Source organism: Tiliqua scincoides, chromosome 3 (genome assembly GCF_035046505.1).
Source record: "Tiliqua scincoides isolate rTilSci1 chromosome 3, rTilSci1.hap2, whole genome shotgun sequence".
Taxonomy (NCBI): domain Eukaryota; kingdom Metazoa; phylum Chordata; class Lepidosauria; order Squamata; family Scincidae; genus Tiliqua; species Tiliqua scincoides.
Window position 1 is genome coordinate 895,169 of NC_089823.1, and position 18,596 is coordinate 913,764.

Consider the following 18,596-nt stretch of genomic DNA (forward strand, 5'->3'; position numbering starts at 1 on the left):
GAGATGCTTCCCTGAAGTTCCACCTCCCTGTAGAGAGAGAAAGAGCAGGCTTGGCCAGGCATTCCTCGCTTGGCGGCGCCTCGACCCCCACCCACCCACCTGGGCCTGCTCAGGAGCTCTTGCTTCCAAACAACCACACACCAACCGACTCCCAGACTCCCAGACAGGGAGTAGGTTCTCCAGCCTACTCCCCAGACACACTTTCCTTCCCCACATTGGGGCTAGAGGCTATTTGTGGTGTTTACAGCTGGGACTCCATGCATGGCCAAGAGGATGGAGCAAATGGGGAGGGGGACGGTGTGTGGTGGAGAAAGTCATAAATATGTGAGGCTGTCAAGCGTGAACCATCCATGTGCTCAAGGGTCAGCCACTGACATGAATGAAGATTTGGGTGCCTCCGTGCTGTTGGGAAATACATTCTAATACTGGTAGATACTTTTCAAATTATTCGGGGATTGTGAGTGTGGGAGGAAAGGCTGGGAATAAAAGGAATCTTTGGCACCAGACTTTTTCAGTACATGCCATCCTCTCCTAGCAGTACATTGGGCTGTTATCTGGCTAATCTAAAAAGAAGAGAGGTGACGGGGGGAGGGGGAGGGTTGAGACATACAATTATGTATGATGTGAAGAGAGAACGATGTTCTCCTTCTCTCCCAGCGCTGGAATCAGGGTCATCTAGTCAACAGACTGACCAGAGATCTAAAATAGACAATAGGAGCCACTTCTTCAGAACACACACAGTTAGTCTGTGGAACGCCTTGCCACAAGTGGTGGAAATAGCCAGTAACTGGGCAGCTTTCCAAGGGAATTGAACACACTCATGGAGGACCTCTAAGACACTTCTTTCTTGGCGCCTCTCTGACCTCGCTGTACAGTCACGCTCGCCCACCACGGTTTGACCAGGAGGGCCTTGGGATGTTGCCACCTTCTTGCCTGGGCCTGGTGTTCACCAGGAGAGGTGCCTGCTGCTGAAGCACATTAGCCAGAGCCACAAAGTGGAGCCCAAGCAGGGCACATTTTCTCTGTTGCCTTGATGTCCCGTGGCTGGCCACTGTGGTGAGGGGATCCTGGGCCCTTCTCAGACCCTGCAGGGTTCTATTGCTGTGCCAGGGACCAAGGACGCAGGGACGGCTGCAGTTCAGTTGGTACTGAGCCACTTGGTATTCACGTTGGGAACGTCCAGGACCAAGAAGTGTTTGTTAGGGCCTCAGGTCACTTAGCAGCTCCAGCGAGTCCAGAGGACACTTAACACAGGAGTGAGGTAGGCCTCAGCCCCAAATGCCCCAAGACAGCATGTGGGGTGGTGCCTTGATGGCAGGAAGGGCCAGGCACGCACGGAGCTCGAGGTCGGCCCATGGCTCCTGCCAGATACATTTGGGAGAAAGAAAGGGGCGATAGTAAATGGCTTGCAGAGAAGTCTGCAGTCCTATCACTCCCACACTTTCTAGAGGGGCAGCCTCATGACAGCAAAATCCAGGCACGTCTATCCAGAGACAGGTCCCGATGTCTTTGGTGGTAGATGTGGACAGGATTGCAGCCTATGCTGATTGCAGCAAAACCAGCAAAAAATTGTGTTGCACCTTAAGGACGGATCCATTTCTCTTGCGCTGTCCCCAGGAGAGCACATCCTTCTTCATCAGCTGCAAATGGTGAGTGTGCATTGATGGAAATCCTGGAAAGCTTCTCTTGAAATAAAGGGGTCAGTCCTGCTGCTGCAAGGCTGCTCTTGGCTGCCTCCTAACTCTCTCAGAATCATTAGGAAGATGTCTGGGTGTGAAATGCGCAGTTCGGCTCACAACAAAATTGCTGTTGCAGGGTGTGCTTTGGAACTGATCACACTCAAGTTGAGGGAAGTCCACTTATTGCTCATGTCTAATCCTGCAGCATTCCTGATTCCTTAGCCTCAACCTGCATGGTCGTGAAAGCTCCTGAGTGAGGTACCTTATGACTGCTTTGTGTGTGTGTGTGTCTTTATCTGTGTTCCTCTTTGAACCCAGGATACAGATGCTGTTGTGATGGGAGGACCACCTGCAGCAGCTGTCCAGTATGGCAACATCTAACCACACCGTGGGCACCTTCACCTTCTTCATCCTGAATGGGATTCCAGGCCTGGAAACCGCCCACGCCTGGATCTCCCTTCCCTTGTGCTCTATGTATCTCATTGCCATGGTGGGGAACTGTGGCCTCCTCTACCTCATCTGGGTGGAAGAAGCTCTTCACAGGCCCATGTACTATTTTCTCAGCATGCTTTCCCTCACTGACATTTTTGGGATCAACTGTGTGATGCCAAAAACTTTCGCCATCTTCTGGTTCAAACTGAAAGAAATTGACTTCAACACCTGCCTGGTCCGGATGTTCTTCATCCACACGTTCACGGCCACGGAGTCCGGTGTCCTCATGCTCATGGCCCTGGACCGGTTCGTGGCCATCTGTCACCCCCTGAGATGTACCACCATCCTGACCAACTCAGTGATCGCCCTCATTGGCACGGCTGCCTTTCTCCGAGGAGCTGTGGTGATCCTCCCCTTCCATTTCCTAGTCAGGACACTGCCCTACTGCCGCACCAACGTCATCGCTCACACCTACTGCGACCACATGGCTGTGGCCAAGATTGCCTGTGCCGGTGCCTGGATCGACGCCGTCTATGGCTTGGTGGTGGCCTCCGTGGTCAACGGTCTTGACATCCTCTTCATTGTGGTGTCCTACGCCATGATCCTCCGAGCCGTGGTGGGTCTGTCTTCCAAGGACGCTCGCAGCAAGGCCTTCGGCACCTGCACCGCCCACTTGTGTGCCATCGTCATCAGCTACACACCAGCATTCTTCACCTTCTTCACCCACCGCTTTGGGGCCCACACCATCCCCCACCACGTTCACATCATTATGGCCAACCTCTATTTGCTTATACCCCCCATGCTCAACCCCATTGTGTACGGGGTGAAGACCAAGCAGATCCGGGACAGTGTCTTGAAACTGTTCCACCCAGGAAAGCCCATTCCGTTGGATGAATCATAAATGCAGAAGTTGCCTTTGGGTGTCCCGTGTAGCGGGGGGGGGGGAGAGCAAGTGAGAGCAGCGCATTTCACAGAGCTCCAAACTACAGATGGGGAGGAGGACTGGCAATGCTCTGGGGTCTAATGATCAAAAACTGTTAGGATTTTACATGTCTATCTTGCTCTTCCTCTGAGGTGCTCAGGGCAGTGCACTTGATTCGCTCTCCCTTCTGTCTGCACACACAACTCTGAAAAGTTGATCAGGTGGCTGGATCCTGACTGGCCAGGGGCCCCGGTGAGCTTCCTGTCTGAGCAGGCATCCAGGCCCACTCCTGACACCAAAGGGATGGGGCACCGCTCAGGGCTGGGCTATCCTATTTTCTGCAGGTGGTCCCAGAGACTGTGTGGAAAGGCCCTCCCTGAGCCTCTGGGGAGCATCTGCTGTCAGGCCAACAAGATGAACGGCGGCGTGCCTGATGTAGCAGCTCCAACTCCCTGCATCCATGGAAGAGCATGTTGGCTCTGTCCTCCTGGCCCCACGGGCAAGCGGGAGGGGGAGGGTCCGGCATGGAGACCACCCCTCCTGTGAGGTCTCAGAGTCCTGGCAGGCATGGCGTTTGCAGCATTTGTGCCCTCCTCTGCCCTGAGATGCAGCCTGCCTGCCTCCTTGGGCTGAAGCTGCCTGCTGAGCCCAGCCACTTCCAGCCCTCTGGTCCTGCCTCCACCTTCTTGGTCTTGCCCTCCCTTCCAGGCCCCGCCCCTTCTTTCTTTTCCCCCTCCATCTTCCCCAGTTAACCTCTTCCTGTCTGGAAGGTTGCTGCTGCCTGGGCTTCTGCAAGCCTTCACCAGGAATAACCCAGCTGCTGCGGAGTCCCTGCTGCTGGGATGGTCCTCAGGCTGTTCCTCTGGCCAGCTCTGCTGCCCAGCCACACCCACTGGCTCCTTGCAGGGCCTTCCATTGCCAATCCACTAGGCAGATCCCACTTCCTCCCTGCCTGGGTGGGGCACTCCCGGCTGTCTGGTGGTGAATCCAACCCTGGTGGTGAGGTTCAGAAAAAGAAGGTCCTTAGCATTGCTTTCCACCCCCAGCCTATCTGGGACTCAACTCTGACAGCGTCCCGGGGAGGGTCTGGGGTCTGGCTCTCTCCGGACTGAAATGTTTGTGTTTGGTCGTTGTTGGAAAAAGGTGTCTGTGGGTCTCCAGTGCAGGGTCTTCAAACTTTTCAGTACAAGGGGCACATCCTATATTTTCTACATGTTCAAGGGTTGGAAAAAACAGCTTTATATTAAATAAATAAATAAATAAATAAATAAATAAATAAATAAATAAAATAAGTTTTGCTTGGATCTTGTTTGTAATCAGCATATGATTTTTTTCAAGTACTAACCTTTCGACCTTTCGACCTCACCCCACACTTATCACCATCTTCCCAAGTGGAGGAGTCAGCAGGTTGCTGGTGTTTTGCTACTATGAGCAATGAGATTTGTTAACTTTTTTGTTAAGTGGGAAATAAATAACAATGTTAGGACATCTTCCCAAAGTTTGATCTTAATTTCTTTTTTTGGGCCATATAATCTGCGCCCCCCACCCTCTCCCTCCTTTGCTTTGGCCTCCCAGGCAATGCACAAGGCTCAAGAGTAACTCTCAAAAGCTACCCTTAAAGGAATCCTCACAGGCACAGAGCCTTCTGGTGCAATCTTCCATGGAAGCCTCTCCTTGGCACCAGGTCTGCAGTCACCTGGCATGGCAGCAGGTTGCTGAGGGCCAGAATGTTCAGGCTTCCCCATCGTCATGCCACAGGTTAGGTAAAATCTTCCAACGGGCTGGATGTGGTCCCTGGGCTGCAGTTTGGAGACCTCTGATCCAGCGGAAGACTCTTCCCGGCACCTCCCCACCAACACCCACTAGTCAGCTGCTGCCAACTGACCAGCAGCAGAGGCAGTAAAAGAAAAGTTTGCAAAAACGCTGGCCATGCAGGTCCTGTGCCTGGAAGCGGAAACCCTGGGGCTGTTCGCATGCATGGGTGTATGGGTGCATATGGCACAGTGGACTCTGTTGCAGTGCTCATGAAGAGGAATGCATGCAGACCAGAAGTTCTGGAGAGGGGAGGAAGTCAAGCAGGGTCTCTCTCTCAAACACACACAGGGTCAAGTCAGAGGCAGGTAGACTCTGAGTCATCTGCCTCCTGAACAAGACAGTGCTCCCCTATGGTAAGGCCACACCTGGAGTATTGTGTCCAGTTCTGGTCACCACATCTCAAAAAGGACATAGTGGAAGTGGAAAAGGTGCAAAAGAGAGCGACTAAGATGATTACGGGGCTGGGGCACCTTCCTTATGAGGAAAGGCTACAGCGTTTGGGTCTCTTCAGCCTAGAAAAGAGACGCCTGAGGGGGGACATGATTGAGACATACAAAATTATGCAGGGGATGGACAGAGTGGATAGGGAGATGCTCTTTACACTCTCACATAACACCAGAACCAGGGGACATCCGCTAAAATGGAGTGTTGGGAGAGTTAGAACAGACAAAAGAAAATATTTCTTTACTCAGCGTGTGGTTGGTCTGTGGAACTCCTTGCCACAGGATGTGGTGATGGTGTCTGGCCTGGATGCCTTTAAAAGGGGATTGGACAAGTTTCTGGAGGAAAAATCCATCACAGGTTATAAGCCATGATGTGTATGTGCAACCTCCTGATTTTAGAAATGGGCTGTCAGTATGCCAGATGCAGGGGAGGGCACCAGGATGAGGTCTCTTGTTATCTGGTGCGCTCCCTGGGGCATTTGGTGGGCCGCTGTGAGATACAGGAAGCTGGACTAGGTGGGCCTATGGCCTGATCCAGTGGGGCTGTTCTTATGTTCTACAGATGGCACTGCATCTACTTTCCAACAAGCCTGGGTCTCTCTGCATGTGCACCTTGCCTGATGCCAACAGAGCACCAGGCACACAAGCCCAGGAAAAAGGCAAAGCACCTGTGCTCTTTGAAGCAACTCCCCCCCCCCCCCCGGAAAAGCCCTTAAGGGTGCTCCATGAGCAGCAGTATCTCGCTCCACTTTCCTGTTCTGACCTGCACAACAAAGCCCAGTCCTGGGAGCTTCCTGGCATTCAGCTACACTGGGGGCATTGGGGCCCCATTTGGGGGCACAAAAGGCCAGTGACAGTCTTAACAGAGCCCAATGCAAATGGAAACAGAGAAGCACCTGGACACATTGTTCTCCAGGTTGGAAGTGGCCGCCTCTGTCCAGGCGAGCAATATGGGCCCAGGAAGGGCCGTCTCTTCACGGACAATGGGTGGGGTGAGCTCACCCCTCCCCAGACTCTGTTCTAGTCTGTGGGCAGAAATGCTATACAAAGTCCAGCCAGAGACCCCTCCAGTGGTGCCTTTTGCTCCCTGCTGCCCTTGGTGTGCCTGAGATGCTGCATTATGCACCATACCCTCAGCAAGCTGCCTTGGCATCTCTGTGCCCACCCCAGCACCCAGTCAGGTAATGAACCAGTCCCCCCACTTTGGCTTCAACTCAGCCTCACTGAGCAGCTGGCCAAAAAAAACCCCCAGACATGGCCTTGACTGCCTTGCCTTGCTCCCGTTTCTCCCTCTCCTGCCACTCGACCTGTTCCTTGGAATCTGCCCAGCAGCTCAGTCCCTCCATTCGCAGTTGGAGCAGAGCTCTTTCCATTTGAACTAAATGCCTGGCTGAGAAATGAATGTACCCTCGCAAATAGGGTAGATGGCACAGAGATCCTCAGCGCTTGCCTTCAAAATGACTACCACAGCCAAGGGCTTTAGACCTGCCAGGTGAGGACAGGATTGTTTCCGGCTGTCCTGATGTGTCCACAGGTGGAACAAGTTCCAGAACAACACTTGGAAAGCCTGTGGCTGAGTCAGTGGCATTACTAGGTGGGTGCGGGGTGTGTGTGGGATGCACCAGGTGGTGCACGTGGGTGTGTGTGACAGCACTACTGGCCAAAATTTTTAAAATCTTGGTATTTTCAAATAATACCATCATGTTATATCATTGATGTGCAATTTCATGCAGAATGCAGTGAAACAAACCACATTGAAATATCTCTAGTCTAGCAAAGGTTACAGCCAAACAACTAGTGGGGCCAGGGCAACAGTGCAACACCACACCCACCACCCAGGGCATTGCCCCCCCCCCCACTGCATGGAAGGTGGTCCATCATGGGGGTGATGCACTGGCTTCCCATACTGGGCAACACAAACTGGGTGCCACAAGCCACTCGACTGCATCCCAGGACCCAGGTTTGGAAACAGCCTGTGTGAAGGGTAAACGCACTGTGGGAGATGGCAGCCCTGATGCACCATCAGCCTCACACTGTGCCCTGGGTGGTGTCACAGGCAGTCCCAAGACCTTGTGCTTTCCTGTCCGTGGCAGCAGGTGGTCCACGTGTGTCTTGTGACCACTCCATCCGCCTGGACATGAGAGTGGGCCTGTTTGGGATTGCAGGGACTCTCGTACCCACACAGAGTCTCCCAGAGGATACAGTTGTTGGACAACTACTGTCATGGTTTTGTTTCAAGGACTCTTGCTTTTGAAGGTCCAGCTATGCTCATCCAGTCTCAGCAAGCATCACTGGCTGCAAGCAGGTCGGCCAGATCTCATTTCTGCCGGGGACCGACCTGTAGTGGAAAGTGTTGTTGTCCAGTACATGGCCCAGAACAGGACATTTGGGCTTGCAAGGTAGTGCCAACCACCTTCCTCAGTGCAGTCCTTGGTTTGCACTGCCCTTCCCACCAGCTCCCTTGCTGAGGGCTGGTGTGGTGCATGTTGGTCACACCGACATGCCTCTCATGATGCTGTTCCAGGAGTCAAGCCCATCCTTGAGGAGGCACTGCCTCTCAAGCCCCTTGGCACTACTGCTTCTTCAACCCGGAGTTCCCTCCGTCACATAAAACATGGTTGCCATTCTTCAGAATGTGGGCTGCACTGCGTGACCAGATGTCATAACCACAAAAGAGGACCCGGCACCCCAAAATGTAGGACATCCAAGAAAATGTAGGACACGACAAAATAAAAGCTAATGGATTTCATGTGGTTAATTTAAACACTGGATTACTTATTATTAAATTGAAAACTATATTACGTCTAATTTATTCATTCCGAGAAGGCTCTGCGCTGCCTGCTCACAGGGAAAAGGAGGACATTTAAGTTCTTTTTCAGGATATGAGGCTACAAAAGAGGACAGGTCCTGGAAAAAGAGGATATCCTGTCACCATGTGCAGGCAGCCACTTAGCCCCGGTTGCTGAACATGAGACATGTTTGGCCTGGAGCAGCCCCTGCCTAAGTGATTGTGATGTAACCAGGCAAATTCCAACTGGTGGAGCCAAAGGACCACCTCCTGAGGTGTCGGTGGATCTCCAGGCTGGTCAGGCAATAGCAGACGACTCAATCCGCCTGCATGTATTTTACACGTCTTGTGGCACAGAGAAGATTAATGAAGTGGGAGGGTGCCTGCCCATCACTAAACCCTGGCCGAGGCCAGTGGGCCACATTTTTCAGTTCCCCAAACAAGCTCACCCAGGGTTTAGGATCTGCTGGACTGGAGAATCTGGACCAGAAATATACTGGTGGGAACAAGCCCTTCCTTGTCTAGGGGAGGGTCCTGCAGTCCCGGAGGGGATGCTGAGCAAGAAGCCAATGGTTGGGCCTCTCCATCTGGTCTGGCAGGATGGGGGATAAAATGGCTCCAACATGAGAAGGCATCACAGGCAGGAGTAAGAGGTCCTGAGACATTACACATGAACCCATAATTGTGCAGGTAGTTTGTAGATGCACCACCTCCCTGGAGGGTTGCCACACTTGGCTGTGTCTCCACAGCAGCTCCACCTGCAGACCTGAGCAGCATCGCATTCTTCCCTGTTGGGAAAAGAGCCCCCGCCCTGCTCATTTGTCCCCCAGTTCCCACCCCACAGCACTCAGCCACTGCTGCTTCAAAACAACCACACACTCCAACCACACACTCCAACCTACTCCGGAGACCCTTCCTTCCCCACATTGGGGGTAGAGGCTACTTGTGGCGTTTACAGCTGGGACTTTATGCATGGCCAAGAGGATGGAACAAATGGGCGGGGGGGGGGGGAGATGGTGTGTGGTGGAGAAAGTCATAAATAGGTGTGGCCCTCAGGCATGAACCATCCATGTGCTCAAGGGTCAGCCACTGACATGAATGAAGATTTGGGTGCCTCCGTGCTGTTGGGAAATACATTCTAATACTGGTAGATACTTTTCAAATTATTCGGGGATTGTGAGTGTGGGAGGAAAGGCTGGGAATAAAAGGAATCTTTGGCACCAGCCTTTTTCAGTACATGCCATCCTCTCCTAGCAGTACATTGGGCTGTTATCTGGCTAATCTAAAAAGAAGAGAGGTGACGGGGGGAGGGGGAGGATTGAGACATACAATTACGTGTGACGTGAAGAGAGAACGATGTTCTCCTTCTCTCCCAGTGCTGGAATCAGGGTCATCTAGTCAACAGACTGACCAGAGATCTAAAATAGACAATAGGAGCCACTTCTTCAGAATGCACACAGTTAGTCTGTGGAATTCCTTGCCACAAGGGGTGAAGATGGCTAGTAGCTGGGTGACTTTCCATGAAGGTGAGACACATTCATGGAGGACCAGAGATCTGTATCTGGCTGCCAATCATGATGGCTGTGTGCTGTCTCTGGGCTCCATGTAATGCAGCAATGCCTGGAGAGAAGCCTGCCTTTCTCATGCAGGTGAACATAAGAACATAAGAACAGCCCTGCTGGATCAGGCCATAGGCCCACCTAGTCCAGCTTCCTGTATCTCACAGTGGCCCACCAAACGCCCAAGGGAGCACACAAGACAAGAAGAGACCTGCATCCTGGTGCCCTCCCTTGCATCTGGCATTCTGAGGTAACTCACTTCTAAAATCAGAATGTTGTACGTATACATCACGGCTTGTAACCTCATGATGAACTTTACCTCCAGAAATTTGTCCAATCCCCTTTTAAAAGCATCTAGGCCAGATGCCATCACCACATCCTGTGGCAAGGAGTTCCACAGATGAATTACACACTGGGTAAAGAAGTATTTTCTTTTGTCTGTCTTAACTCTCCCAACACTCAATTTGGGAGGTGGGCCTCCCAGAGGTATCGGGGGGGGGCACTGGGGGTGCAAGGTGTTGAACTGGGTGAGTCTTTCTCCTGCCAGTCAATGTGTTTGGCTGGTCCTGGTTCAGGTGTTCTGGGAGAAGGAGAGCAACTTGTATCCACTGTCTCCCAATCCTGCTTGATTGTGTAGGCCTCTGCCATGCTGCCGAGGTAGATTTTTCTCAAAACTAGGTAGACCCAAATGTCACCATATTTCCTTCTGGGGAAGCCCCCCAGAACCCTGATCCTTTCCATTGCCATGTCCTGTACCTCCTACAGGGCCATAATGTCCTTCCTGAGATGTAGCAACCTGAACTGTCCACAGAGTCCCAGGGGTGGCTGCAGTGTAAAAGTGTATGCAGCATTACAATGGTCCCAATGTTGTTCTCAACGATCCCTGGCACAGACTCTCCTTTATTGTAGCTACTGGTTACTTGGTGGGTGTTTTCGCTGAGCAATTCACTCAGGCCCCAGTGAAGACCCAACACCCTCTGCACACTGCATGATCAGTTAGCCTCACCACTGTTCCAGTTAGCTGCGGTAGCAAAGGAGGGCTTCCAGGTTCAAAGGCAGTGTGAGGAGGGGCAAATAGTGGGTTGGGGAAGCTGTGGCCTTCACCGTTTGAAGACTTTGCTCCCTAAAACTATGGTACAAACTGGGGAGGGGGTCATAATGTTGTTCTGTTGCAAGGTACCCAAATGTTCCAGGATATTCCCAGATGTTGCAAGAGATCCCAAGACTCCAAAGCAAACTCAGAAGGCAGCGGTGATAAAATCCAGGCCTTTATTGTAAATCCAGAAATCACCATGTGAGAGTCGGAAGTGGGAAGCTGAGAAGCAAAGTCACCCAGAGCATCTCTCTGGCTGACTTTTATTACAATCTGGGGTTCCCTCCTTGAAACACATCATTGGTGGGTTACAAATCATCCGTTCTCCAGATTACGCAAGTCCATACATCATTATACAGTCATTAAATGGTACTGCACTTCAATTTTGCTCAAAACCTGACCTCACCTCATAACCATTCTCTATGACTTACTGTGGCCTTCATGTGTAGCCCATGAAATGCAACACACTTGCAGTTTGGAAAAAGTGTTGCGGGCTCAGCTAAAGAGAAAATGCTACCTTGAATTTTCTCTGGGAACCTGATCTGTGGTGTTAACCGGAATAGCTTTGATGTGTTGTCTTAAACCTTTAATGCTGTTAGACTACCAAAACTTACTTAAAACTTTACTATTTGCTAGTCACAGTTGTGTATGCACCAAAACTAGTTTTAAAATGAAGAACAAGAAATATAAGGAGAGCTAAGCTGGCTAGTGCCCTTCTATACGAGATCTGGTATATATATTGCTTTCTAGCATTTGTGTGTGCAACTTGTAGCTCTCTCTGAGCTTAAAACCATGATACTGAGCCTGTGTGTGCAAAAGCAAGACAGACTGATTTCAAAAGCACAAAGAAAACATTCTTTTTTTCTTCTTCTAAGAAGTTGCTAAAAAAAAACCTGTTACATTAGTGCCTTTGTTCAAATGTAACAACATTGTTCTGCAGAGAACTTGGCATGGGGCCAAGTCCAGCCACCGCTTGACTTGTAGGAAAAAAACCCGAAACCATTTTCTTTCTTGCACTTAAAGAGATGATCCAGAGGGATGCTGCTTACGTTTCAGGTGAGCATTCCTGCTAAACTTCTACTGATAACACCTTGTATCAGTTCCATTAATGCTTAAAATACAAGAACACAAGGAAGCCACTCCTGAGTGCAAAGGAGTTTCATTGTTTTCTGCTTACTCTTCCCTGAATTTATTTCTTTTTTTCACTTTACTAAAAAAAAGAATCCCTTTTGGTCAAGTCCTGCACGGTTCTAGATCGGTCCTGGCAAGCGGGTTAGTTCTTGCAGAAAGAGGTTGGTCAAGTTGGGGGGTGGGTGGAAGTTCTGATATCCATCGAGACCCCCACACCTGGAGTATTGTGTCCAGTTCTGGTTGCTACATCTCAAAAAGGATATAGAGGAACTGGAAAAGGTGCAAAAGAGAGCGACTAAGATGATTAGTGGGCTGGGGCACCTTCCTTATGAGGAAAGGCTACGGCGTTTGGGCCTCTTCAGCCTAGAAAAGAGGCGCCTGAGGGGGGACATGATTGAGACATACAAAATTATGCAGGGGATGGACAGAGTGCATAGAGAGATGCTCTTTACACTCTCACATAACACCAGAACCAGGGGACATCCACTAAAATTGAGTGTTGGGCGGGTTAGAACAGACAAAAGAAAATATTTCTTTACTCAGCATGTGGTTAGTCTGTGGAACTCCTTGCCACAGGATTTGGTGCTGGCGTCTAGCCTAGATGCCTTTAAAAGGGGATTGGACAAGTTTCTGGAGGAAAAATCCATTATGGGGTACAAGCCGTGATGTGTATGTGCAACCTCCTGATTTTAGAAATGGGCTATGTCAGAATGCCAGATGCAAGGAAGGGCACCAGGATGAGGTTATCTGGGGTACTCCCTGTGGCATTTGGTGGGCCGCTGTGAGATACAGGTAGCTGGACTAGATGGGCCTATCCTGTGGCAAGGAGTTCCACAGACCAACCACATGCTGAGTAAAGAAATATTTTCTTTTGTCTGTCTAACCCTCCCAACACTCAATTTTAGTGGATGTCCCGTGGTTCTGGTGTTATGTGAGAGTGTAAAGAGCATTTCTCTATCCACATTATCCTTCCCGTGCATAATTTTGTATGTCTCAATCATGTCCTCCCTCAGGCCTCTCTTTTCTAGGCTGAAGAGGCCCAAACGCTGTAGCCTTTCCTCATAAGGAAGGTTCCCCAGCCCAGTAATCATCTTAGTCGCTCTCTTTTGCACCTTTTCCGTTTCCACTATGTCCTTTTTGAGATGTGGCGACCAGAACTGGACACAATACTCCAGGTGTGGCCTTACCATCGATTTGTACAAGGTATTATAATATTAGCTGTTTTGTTCTCAATACCTTTTCTAATGATCCCAAGCATATAATTGGTCTTCTTTACTGCCGCCGCACATTGGGTCGACACTTTCATCGACCTGTCCACCACCACCCCAAGATCCCTCTCCTGATCTGCCCCAGACAGCTCAGAACCCATCAGCCTGTATGTGAACTTTTGATTTTTTGCCCCAGTGTGCATGGCTTTACACTTACTGACATTGAAAAGCATCTGCCATTTTCCTGCCCATTCTGCCAGTCTGGAGAGATCCTTCTGGAGCTCCTCACAATCACGTCTGGTCTTCATCACTCAGAAAAGTTTGGTGTCATCTGCAAACTTTGCAACCTCACTGCTCACCCCTGTCTCCTTTTCATTTATGAACAGGTTGAAAAGCATCAGTCCCAGGACAGATCCTTGGGGCACACCGCTTTTCACCTCTCTCCATTGTGAAAATTGCCCATCAACACCCACTCTCTGTTTCCTGGTCTTCAACCAGTTCTCAGTCCATGAGAGGACCTGTCCTCTAATTCCCTGACTGTGGAGACTTTTTAGTAGCCTTTGGTGAGGGACCATGTCGAACGCCTTCTGAAAGTCCAGATATATAATGTCCATGGGTTCTCCCGCATCCACAAGTCTGTTGAACTTTTCAAAGAATTCTATAAGGTTTGTGAGGCAAGACTTACCCTTATAGAAGCCATGCTGATTCTCCCTCAGCAAGGCCTGTTCATCTATGTGATTTGAGATCCTATCTTTGATGAGGCATTCCACCATCTTACCCGGTATAGATGTCAGGCTGACCGGCCTATAGTTTCCCAGGTTCCCCCTTTTTCCCTTTTTAAAGAACTGCGTGACATTTGCTATACTCCAATCCTCTGGCACTGTGGCTGTTTAGAGGGACAAGTTGCATATTTTAGTCAAGAGATCAGCAACTTCATTCTTTAATTCCTTAATAACTCTTGGGTGGATGCCATCAGGGCCTGGTGACTTATTGATCTTTAATTTATCAATGAGGTCTGAAACATCTTCTCTTTTAACCTCTATCTGACTTAACTCCTCGGTCAGGAGGGGCCGTTCGGGCAGCGTTATCTGCCCGAGGACTTCTGCCTTGAAGACAGATGCAAAGAACTCATTAAAAGGAGACTTAGAGATGGCAGAGAAATTAAATGAGTTCTTAAATCTCCCCTTTCCCTTCCTCACCATCCAGAGGGCCAACTGCTTCTCTGGTGGGTTTCCTGCTTCTAATATATTTGAAGAAGCTTTTATTATTCCCCTTAATGCTGCTGGCCATGTGTTCCTCTGATGGAAGGTAAAAGATAAAGTCAGTTGTGTTAACAGGGATGTTCACCTGAAACGTAAACAGCATTTTTTGATCAGTCTGTGTGTTAAAATAGAGTATCTGTATTGGCAACCTTCAGTCTTGAAAGACTATGGTATCGCGCTCTGAAAGGTGGTTCTGGCACAGTGTCTAGTGTGGCTGAAAAGGCCAATCTGAGAGTGACAATCCCTTCCACACCGGGAGCAAGTGCAGTCTGTCCCTGGTCTGTCTCCCTGGCTATGGGCCTTCCTTCTTTGCCTCTTTGCCTCAGACTGTTGGCCAAGTGTCTCTTCAAACTGGGAAAGGCCATGCTGCACAGCCTGCCTCCAAGCAGGCCGCTCAGAGGCCAAGGTTTCCCACTTGTTGAAGTCCATTCCTAAGGCCTTCAGATCCCTCTTGCAGATGTCCTTGTATCGCAGCTGTGGTCTACCTGTAGGGCGCTTTCCTTGCACGAGTTCTCCATAGAGGAGATCCTTTGGGATCCGCCCATCACCCATTCTCACAACATGACCGAGCCAACGCAGGCGTCTCTGTTTCAGCAGCGCATACATGCTAGGGATTCCAGCATGTTCCAGGACTGTGTTGTTAGGAACTTTGTCCTGCCAGGTGATGGCGAGAATGCATCGGAGGCAGCGCATGTGGAAAGCGTTCAGTTTCCTCTCCTGTTGTGAGCGGAGAGTCCATGACTCGCTGCAGTACAGAAGTGTACTCAGGACGCAAGCTCTGTAGACCTGGATGTTCCATCAGCTTCGTGTTGGACCAGACTCTCTTTGTGAGTCTGGAAAACGTGGTAGCTGCTTTACCAAAGCGTTTGTTTAGCTCGGTATCGAGAGAAAGAGTGTCGGAGATCGTTGAGCCAAGGTGCAAAAAGTCATGGACAACCTCCAGTTCATGCGCAGAGATTGTAATGCAGGGAGGTGAGTCCACATCCTGAACCATGACCTGTGTTTTCTTTAGGCTGATCGTCAGTCCAAAGTCTTGGCAGGCCTTGCTAAAACGATCCATGAGCTGCTGGAGATCTTTGGCAGAGTGGGTAGTGACAGCTGCATCGTCGGCAAAGAGGAAGTCACGCAGACATTTCAGCTGGACTTGGACTTTGCTCTCAGTCTGGAGAGGTTGAAGAGCTTTCTGTCTGATCTGGTCTGGAGATAGATGCCTTCTGTTGCAGTTCCAAAGCCCTGCTTCAGCAGGACAGCGAAGAAAATCCCAAACAAGGTTGGTGCAAGAACACAGCCCTGCTTCACGCCACTTCGTATGTCAAAGGGGTCTGATGTGGAGCCATCAAAGAAAACAGTACCCTTCATGTCCTTGTGGAAGGATCTGATGATGCTGAGGAGCCTGGGTGGACATCCGATCTTGGGGAGAATCTTGAAGAGGCCGTTCCTGAAATTGTTATATAACTACCTACCTATATGCCTATATATAAGGGCTCCGAGCTTGAAGCAATGATACTGATCCTGTGTGTTAAAAAGCAAAAAAGACCGATTTTAAAAGCACTTTTTTTTTACCTCTTCTTCGGAGAACAAAGGCCTATTGATGCAAATGTATCAACATTGTTCTGCGGAGAACATCTGTGGCATGCAGACAAGTTCCAGCCAAATGCTTGACTTTTAAACCAGACTTTTTTTCTCTTTACTCTATTTTATTTACTCTATTCTATTTATCTATGCATGATTTCCTCTTTGCCGACGATGCAACTGTCACTACCCACTCTGCCAAAGATCTCCAGTAGCTCATGGATCGTTTTAGCAAGGCCTGCCAAGATTCTGAACTGACGATCAGATCAAACCCTGTAATGGATTTTTCCTCCAGAAACTTGTCCAATCCACACACTCTCAATGCTTGGAAATGAATCCCTTGAGACGCTGTTTGAGAATACAGGAACCTTTTGCTAAATTCTGACTCTCACATTCACTCTCAGTGCTTGGAAAGAATCCCTTGAGACGCTGTTTGATGGGAATACAATAAACGCTTGGAACTGATCACCACTCTTGCCTACTGAGTTTGCTTTTGAATCCTGTAACATCTGGGAATACCCTGTAACACCTCATAGTCTCTCTTGGCCTCCCGTATCACCTTCTTACATTTCTTTTGCCACAGTTTATGTTTCTTTTTATTCTCCTCATTAGGGCAAGACTTCCATTTATGGAAGGAAGCTCACTTGCCCTTTACGGCCTCTCTAACTTGGCTGGTTAGCCATGCGGGCACCTCTTGGACTTAGTCGGGCCCTTCTTCCTTTGTGGTATACACTACCGCTGGGCCTCTATTACTGTTGATTTGAGCAACCTCCATGCTCTCTGTAGAGATTGGACTCTTTTTATCTTCCCTTTCAACCTCCTTCTAACCAGCCTCCTCATTTGAGGGAAGTCCGCTCATCGGAAGTCAAGGGTTCAGAGAGAGAGAGAGAGAGAGAGAGAGAGAGAGAGAGAGAGAGAGATATGTAGCTCTGCAGAACGCCAAGCGCTGTGGAGGGTTGTCAGACTCCATATATCCTGAGATTGTACATAAGAAGCTGCCCTGATGACAGGCATAACCAGAGAGACATGAAGGCTCACAGAGAGGAAGTGGTGAGGCAGAGTCAAGAGAGCATGGATAGTGGTGGAGATGCATTCAGTCCCTGTGACACTACTGATGTCACCAAGACCTGAAATTTGGAATTCAAACTTGAAAGAAAAAGCTCTGAGTATTAAACCTCACATTAGCTGAACCCATCACACTCCAGCTGGGGAGAGTTCACCCGTCAGGGATGTTTTAAGAGCTATTTATTAACCCATTACTGCTTGTTGCTCTGTGTGGTCATGAAGGCACCTGATTTAAGTATCTCATTGCTGCCTTGTGTGTGTGTGTGTGTGTGTGTGTGTGTGTGTTCTCCTTTGCAGCCAGGATACAGATGCTGTTGTGATGGGAGGACCACCTGCAGCAGCTGTCCAGCATGGCAACATCTAACCACACTGTGGGCACCTTCACCTTCTTCATCCTGAATGGGATTCCAGGCCTGGAAGCCGCCCACGTCTGGATCGCCCTTCCCTTGTGCTCCATGTATCTCGTTGCCATGGTGGGGAACTGTGGCCTCCTCTACCTCATCCGGGTGGAAGAAGCTCTTCACAGGCCCATGTACTATTTTCTCAGCATGCTTTCCCTCACTGACATTTTTGCGATCAATTGTGTGATGCCAAAAACTGCTGCCATCTTGTGGTTCAAACGGAAAGAGATTGACTTTAATGCCTGCCTGATCCAGATGTTTATTATCCACACACTCGCTGGGATGGAGTCTGGTGTCCTCATGCTCATGGCCCTGGACCGATTTCTGGCCATCTGTCACCCACTGAGATATGCCACCATCTTGACCAACATGGTAATTGCCAAGATTGGCCTGGTCACCTTCCTCCGGGTAGCTGTGCTGGTACTTCCCTTCCCCTTTTTGGTCAGAAGATTGCCATATTGCCACACTAATGTCATTGCTCACACCTACTGTGACCACATGTCTGTGGTGAAGATAGCCTGTGCTAGTGCACAGATTGATGCAATCTATGGCTTGACGGTAGCTTCAGTCCTTGGAGGACTCGACATTCTCTCAATTAGCTTGTCCTACGTCATGATCCTCAGAGCCGTGGTGGGCCTGTCTTCCAAGGACGCTCGCAGCAAGGCCTTCGGCACCTGCACGTCTCACGTCTGCGCAATTCTGATCACCTACACGCCAGCATTTTTCACCTTCTTCAGCCACCGCTTTGGAGGCCACACCATCCCTCCCCACGCTCACATCATTATGGCCAACATCTACTTGCTTACACCCCCCATGCTCAACCCCATTGTGTATGGGGTGAAGACCAAGCAGATCCGGGACAGCGTCTTGAAACTGTTCCACCCAGGAAAGCCCATTCCGTTGGATGAATCTTAAATGCACACGTTGCCTTTGGGTGTCCTGAGCAGCTGGGGGGGCAGCAAGTGAGAGCAGCGCATTTCACAGAGCTCCGAACTATGGATGGGGGAGGAGGACTGGCAACACTCTGGAATCTTATAAATATTATTATTATTTCTCATGACACAACTACTGGTTCTTACATAAGAATGTAAGAACAGCCCCACTGGATCAGGCCATAGGCCCATCTAGTCCAGCTTCCTGTATCTCACAGCGGCCCACCAAATGCCCCAGGGAGCACACCAGGTAACAAGAGACCTGCAAGGCCTCCTGGGAATTGTAGTTAAGAA

At 49.9% G+C, this 18,596-nt stretch overlaps 2 protein-coding genes across 2 annotated transcripts; both read left to right on the plus strand.

Annotated features, from left to right (window-relative positions):
* The first annotated feature begins 2,046 nt into the window (after positions 1–2,046).
* Positions 2,047–8,706, plus strand: LOC136644256 (olfactory receptor 52N4-like). The gene is made up of 2 exons (XM_066619933.1): positions 2,047–2,972; positions 8,679–8,706. The coding sequence occupies exons 1-2, from the start codon at positions 2,047–2,049 to the stop codon at positions 8,704–8,706; spliced, it is 954 nt and encodes a 317-aa protein (XP_066476030.1).
* An 8,613-nt stretch (positions 8,707–17,319) lies between these two features.
* On the plus strand, positions 17,320–18,285 carry LOC136643897 (olfactory receptor 52N1-like). Its single transcript, XM_066619315.1, has one exon. It carries the CDS (start codon positions 17,320–17,322, stop codon positions 18,283–18,285), a length of 966 nt encoding a protein of 321 aa, XP_066475412.1.
* Positions 18,286–18,596: the final 311 nt, after the last annotated feature.

Bases quoted from the DNA above. Each gene is read 5' to 3' on its own strand.
- LOC136643897 (XM_066619315.1), top strand. From the start codon at position 17,320: ATGGCAACATCTAACCACACTGTGGGCACCTTCACCTTCTTCATCCTG.
- LOC136644256 (XM_066619933.1), top strand. From the start codon at position 2,047: ATGGCAACATCTAACCACACCGTGGGCACCTTCACCTTCTTCATCCTG. The intron at 2,973-8,678 runs GTTCCACCCAGG...CTGGTCTGGCAG, and splicing joins CGGGACAGTGTCTTGAAACT to GATGGGGGATAAAATGGCTC.